At 35.3% G+C, this 6,925-nt stretch overlaps 1 protein-coding gene across 6 annotated transcripts in view; it reads right to left on the reverse strand.

Moving 5' to 3' along the window:
• Positions 1-6,925, reverse strand: part of garnl3 (GTPase activating Rap/RanGAP domain like 3) — a gene marked incomplete in the record, with an annotated part of 108,791 nt that overhangs the window by 38,131 nt on the left and 63,735 nt on the right. For all 6 annotated transcript variants that reach the window (XM_014006601.1, XM_014006596.1, XM_014006598.1 and 3 more), the window contains 3 exon segments: positions 636-754; positions 4,175-4,274; positions 6,086-6,160. In XM_014006601.1, the coding sequence (XP_013862055.1) occupies positions 636-754; positions 4,175-4,274; positions 6,086-6,160 (294 nt within the window).

Consider the following 6,925-nt stretch of genomic DNA (forward strand, 5'->3'; position numbering starts at 1 on the left):
CACACACACACACACACACACACACACACACACACACGCACGCACACACACACACGCACACACACACACACGCACGTTTTCTTCAATTAGAGGCAGAATAATTACGGAACGACGCTGTTGTACGACAACAGCAACGCAAACATCCTGCACCGGTCAGAGTCTGACAGAAACAAGACAAATCAATGTGATCGTGCAGCGGACATGCACCGCCCTAATCAGGTTCCAGACGAGGCTGGAGGCCAAAATTAGATCCAAGCTATCTTTGTCATGTAACTGAATCACTAAACAGCGAACACACATTAATGAACATGCATCTCTCTCTCTCACACACACACACACCTAAACACACTGTGACTCAAATGAGGAATAACACAGTCCCTGAAGAAAAGATTTTTTTCTTAAAAAACAAAAGAATCCTTCCACAAGGTGCCAAGGTGGTATATTTTCAAGTTTCATCACCCCTGCTTTATGTTCAAATCATTTAAGTAACGTTAAATTTTTATTGTAAATTTAATATAGAGACTTTCTTAAATTATATGATCTTAAATTTGGTAAGTTATTAATGTCACATTGTTTACACTGTTACCAATCTGAGTGCATCTTTCGGTCATCAGATGCACAGATGGCGGACTCACCGACTTCCTCCAGAGGATGGCCCTGTACTGAGGAACCCGCTGGTTGTTCTGGTCTGAGAGCACGACCGACAGGAAAAAAGGGTTTTTTTCTGCATCTGTACCCACATAGTTCTGGTGGACTGATGGAAACAGAAAAAAAAGACTAAATTAAACAGAAATACTCAATTTTTGGAGATAAATTTTATATAGTTTTGTGTTTTATTTCACAACCTTTTTCATTATTTGCTCTATTTTTATTAAAAGTCCCTGAAACAAGATGTGAAATCACATTTTTTGTCTTTTTATCTTTTATTTACAATGCAAATCAATTAGAAAATGTAAAACAACAACAACAACAACAACAACAACAACAACAACAACAACAACAACAACAACAACAACAACAACATCCAATTCCACTTAAATGCCCAGTTTCTGTTGCTTACATTTACGCCCTTGCCTGTAGAATTGTCCTCTTGTGTTTTTATTCTGTAAATGATTTTACGTTATTTTCTCTTTTCCTCCCCTTCTGTCCAACTCTGATTATTTGTATCATAGCTATCATAATAATCTAAAATTTTAGTGTAGAAGCTGGAATGGAACAACACATATTTTGTGCTCTAACAAACTGCACAAGATTTGTTTGTTTAACAATTTGCCACTATTTTTAGTCAACTTTGTCTGCCTGTCAGCAAAACATCTCGCACAAAAATGGCTATAATTTAGTCAATTTTAAAAATATTGAGCTATAATTTGGTGTGGTATTAGCTGAGAGTCATTCACATTCTATTCTTGAAGTGCTACTTAATGTGCAGTACTTTTACTTAAAATGTTAGCAATTACCTGCTGGTGTCTACTACGTCTGTCTGTTAACAAAATATCTCACACATTATCATATGTATTTTAATGAAACATTCAGGAAGTAATCAGTGGATGTTCAACTACAATCGATTAACTTGTGGAGCTAACCTGATTTAAGATGGTCACAACGGTTAACTGAACTTAAAAGACACAAAAATGGCTACAATTTAGTCAGTTTTTAAAATATTGAGCTATAATTTGGTGCACTATTAGCTGAGAGTCATTCACATCCTATAATTAAAGTGCTACCTAATGTGCAGTACCTTTGCTTAAAATGTTAGTAGTTAATTGTTGGAGTCAACTTTGTTTGTCCGTTAGCAAAATATCCATTGAACCACACAATGGATTTTAATGAACCTTTCAGAATGTGATCATTGATCATATGTCTGCAATCGATTAACTTTTACAAGCAACCCAATTCAAGATGGCCACCACAGCTGATCAAATTTTAAAACACAAAAATAGCTTTCCTTCAGACTGTTTTACAAATATTGAGCTAAAATATGTATTGAAAGCTGAGAGTCTTTTATAATGCGCACTTAGAGTTTGACATCTTCAGCAAAAAGTTAATTTTTTTTAAGGTTGGACCAAAACAGCTACAACATCATCTAGTCTGGAACTCTTGGCCTATTTATTTATTTATTTATTTATTTATTTATTTATTTATTTATTTATTTATTTATTTATTTATTTATTTATTTATTTATTTATTTATTTATTTACAAAATTCTATGTACAATAAAAAAAACAAAGTGGCAGAGAGAAGAAAAAAAATCTTATAATATCTGCCCCTTTTTTCTTAATTATAAATTCAAATTATAATAACCTTAGTTAACAAAACAAAACATTGGATCTTTCTAGAACAACAAATTGAATGGCTACATTTTAATCCATTTCGTATTTTTAACAATCTGGTCTTTATCATTCTCTTAAACATACACCACTAAGTTGAAACAGAAATTATACGTTTATTCAAAAATTAGATCAAATATCTATCTTCATGCCATTATACTCTCAACCATGTTGTACTGTTTACCTGTTTGGTCTCTTACAACAAATGAAATCTTAGAACCCATAGTTAGGCTCTACAACAGGGCCTACAAAAGTCATAAAAAACTTCCTGGTTGGACTCTTCACTGTACAGTTCTTTCATTGTCTGATGCCTTGACTTTCAGAATTATGTTTTGTATAGTGGTATTAATTTATMTTTTCAGATCTTCCAAGGTGCCCATTATGGAACTCTGTGCATTGTTGCCCAAATCAAATTCTGGAAGTGGTCATTCAACTAGATCTGTTACAAAAGGACAACTGATATTACCAACTTTTAAAAACTATTACGGCCAGAGGTCTTTCTTCTATGTTTATACTAAAGCATTGAATGACATTCCTCAAAACATAAAGTCCATTTCAAAACTACAGCCCTTTAAGAAGAATCTTGTCTGCCATCTGCTGGACACTTTTGTTGTGCTCATATTTAGATGTCCTATTTCGCAAATGCTGCCTTTTTGAAATTTCGTATGCTTGTTTGTCTTTGTGTCTATGGTGTATAATGATGTGATTGTGATGCTGTATTTCTGAGTGTTTTATGTGCTGCAGAACAGGAACCTGCTGTAAAACAGCAATTATGCTGAGTCAGGCTTTATTTTTAGTAATCTTTTCCTGTTGAATCAATAAATCAAATCAATACAGCACATTGATGTGGCACTTTTAACATCATCTTCCAAATTATTCCACAATCTGACTCCTTGGAAAGAGGTGCACTGTTCTTTCAAACATGTTCTAAATTTAGGTTTCATTACCTTTAGATTGTAACAGCTCTCTCTCTTCGCAAAGTTTATCTGAATGTTTAAAGGTAATGTGTTTCGGTGTGGTTTAGCTACATTTTCTTCAAAACTAAGACATATTATCTATCAGGAAACAAGAAAAGGAGAAATCCCAGAGAAATGGAGACATGCAGCCAGTTTATTAATGTAGGTGCTGCGTCACACAGGAAGTAGCCTCCAGTTCATGTGTGGTGCGGCACAGTGGGCTCCGCTCAGGCTGTGAGACACAGATGGCTCAGCTGTGGTCCAAAACGGGTCGAGCCAACTTCTCTCCAGACGTGACTCGTTTTAAACCCCATATGCAGCGACATCATTAGACTCTGGGTGGAGGAGTGGCGTCTCGATCCGTCCCAGGCTCATTCGATCGCCTTCCTTCTGACTCAAATAACGACGAGGAAACACAGACTGTCATCTTTTGTCGAGCCACTTGCATCGCCGCCTACACCACGTCTGAGGACAGGCGGGCTGATAATGAGCACATTGAAACGACGAGAGTCAGAAAGGTGAAAGAACGGGTGAATAAATGTGTTTCTAACAAGCTCCTTTGCTGTGAGTTTTGTGTACGGAGCTGGACTTTTTACCAGTCAACACCTATGGGGCATCCTTCCCGGGTGTTGTATGAGATTAGAGTGTATTTGTGGCTCTCGGATGGAATATGATTGGCTGGTAGCAGATTGTGGTGATAAATGAAGAGCAGTGCATCAGTTAGACATGGCTGAATGCATAAGATATGTCCTGTGGACCAGGGAAGCCATTCAAGAGGATGATTTATGTCTGACGTCTCTGGAAGCTGGCTCATCAGCCCGTTTTCACTCTGTTTTATACAACCTCTTTGAGCGAGTGTGTGTGTGTGTTTTAAAGCTGAGCAGCACTGACCTTTTCCCAAGAAGTATTTAAAGTACCATCTGGTGTGGTACTCTGGATTTTCCAGATGGACATCCGTTCTCCTCCATGTTCCTGGAGTGTAGTCTGAGGTCTGTTTGTGGCGTGCACACAGAGACACACACACCACAGTGTCAGTATGACGGTCACAGCTTGAGTCACAGCAGTGTTTTCTGCCGAGGGCTTTTGCAGATTACCGTATGGGGCAGGAAAACACATGCAGACACACAGGTTGACTGTTACTATCAGAGCTGTATCTTAATGTAAAAAAACAACGTGCCAGTTAAAAGCTAAAATGGCTCAAGGCTTGTAAGAGCTGTTTTTTTAATATATAATAAAATTACATCTGAAAAGACATCAAGACTAAAGACAAAAACACGACAGTAGATCACATTAGTGAGGGCTAACAGTACGTCACTGAGAAGCTGTGTTGTATAAAGTACCTGAAAGTGATACTTGAGTAAAAGTACAAGTATCTTACCATAAAATTACTTTGGTAAAAGTTAGTCTTCTCTAAGAATAATGAGTAAAGATCTCAGTATTTGTGTTTATGGTATTTCACATTTACTGTTCTTTAGTAGCAAAAGAAAATTTCTGATATAGGAATATGTACAATAATTAAAAGTATAAGTATTGGTTGAGCTGTTAAAATGTCCAAAATGACATGTCTTGGGAAGTGACAAAAATAAGCCAAAAATTTAATAGGAGTAACAAGTTTCTACTTATGTTTAAAAATGTAAGGAGGAGAAAGTACAGATAATTGTGTGATAAAATGTAAGTAATAGAAGAAAAACTTTGGCTGAAAAACAGTTACTAAGGTATAGTATAGAAAACCAAAATTTCTACTTAAATACAGTAATATTTGTACTTTGTTACTTTAAAACTCTGCTGAGAGTAAACATAGTTAACCAATGTATGCACTCATTTATATTATCTAAATTTAAAGATAATATGACTAGCAGTTCGTAAAACAATAAGCATTATTAAAATGCTAAAATATTAGGCCTTTTTCATTTGTTACCAACTTTAATGATATATTTATTAACTGGATAAACTGTATTTGGTAGTCTACTGATTAACTGGTATGGCTTTTAAAATAGTCACAAAAAGTTAAGTTTCAAATTTATACCTTAAAGTTTATTAAAAAGACAAATTTTTAGTTAAAGGGATAGATCGTTTAAAGTTGGGTTTTATATAAATATTATGAACAATTAATGTCCTGCCTGTAGTAAATAGTTCTGTGAATAACTTCATTTTGGAGAAAAAGAGTTTAATTCATCTATAAGCTAACAGCTAGTCCAAACAGGGCTAATTTCAAAGTGGATTATTGCTGTCTTAAAACAACTCCAGTTTAAAAAATATATGGTAGATTCCTTTTGGGATTATATGGAATTTATAAAGAACTCTGTTTAAGCATAACCAGCAGCAGCAGCCACTGACTGTAGCACTTCTGTAGGATTAACTGAGGCTAACTAGCATTTTTTTGTCAGCCTGGTCAGAAATAAACTATTTCTCCAAATTGATGTGTTTTTGAGCTATCTACAACAGGTAAGATATTCTTTGACCTTTTCTATAAATCTCCACTTCTGAACTATTCATTCAGAGTCTACCATGCAGTTAACACTGTGAATTATTCAAACATCAAAGTGAAGGGTTTTTATTTCTTTGCAGTATTAACATACGACTGGTTACATAGCTGGTTTGTTTTGTTTCAGCTTTGACTTTTGCATTATGTTCATCTGTCCACTTTAATTTACACATAAAGTGGTTTTAAATTTCTCATTTATTTCTAATAGAGGAAGTGAATAAGCCCAAATAATTAAAAATAAAAATAAAAATGCTCTTATCATATCATTTAATGTGATATATGACCATGGATGGATGGACGTGCTGTGTTGTTTGTACCTCATCCAAAGAGCCGTTCTCCACCCTGAAGCGTCCCGCTCTGTGAATGGCCCCATCTGCATCACTGGAAATCAGCTGAGAGGGAGACAGAGTGACACGTTTAAAATTAGACGTCTGATCAACCACGGCTTGAGGCAGGCAGGGAGAGAGGGAGGTCACACGTTTATAGTTTCACTCACGACAGAAGCACAACCAGAGCAGACTCATCAACACCCTGAGAAAAATACAGCTGCAAACACAGGAGCGACCCCTTCCACTGAACAGATTAGAAACAGCATCCCAAAATACACTTTGCATCTCAGACTTTGCTGAAGAGGCTGAAACCAAAAGCAGAATTTTAGTTAAAAGCCAAAAGAAGCAAAATGTGTTAAATATTCAAAGGGGCAAAAATAGCAAAATGCTAGCAAACAGCTAAAAGTAGCAAAAAGATCGTCAAACAACAAAAAGACTTGATTTTTGCTACTTTTAGCAAAATAGTAACTAAAAACTAAAGTGGCAAAAAAAATGGTAGCCAGCAACAATAAACTAGCTAAAAGTAGTAAAAAGCTAGCAAAACGAAGCAAAATGTTAACTTAAAGCTAAAAGTAGTAGATAAAAGCTAAAAGTAGGATGGGAAGACAAGAGTATTCTGAAGCAGATATTAAACAGAACAATGTTTTGTTTCTTATTTTTTAACTTTTCAATAAATCAGTGGATTTCTGTGGAAAACACATTTGGAAATAAAGTGAAATCTTTTGAAAACAATGAAAGTTACAAAAACCAAAAAGAAAGCACCCATTTCTTGAATGAGCTGAACATTTTGACATATGAATGGCTAAAATTGCATAAAGAATGCAAGAG

Source organism: Austrofundulus limnaeus, unplaced genomic scaffold (assembly GCF_001266775.1).
Source record: "Austrofundulus limnaeus strain Quisiro unplaced genomic scaffold, Austrofundulus_limnaeus-1.0 Scaffold36, whole genome shotgun sequence".
Lineage (NCBI taxonomy): Eukaryota > Metazoa > Chordata > Actinopteri > Cyprinodontiformes > Rivulidae > Austrofundulus > Austrofundulus limnaeus.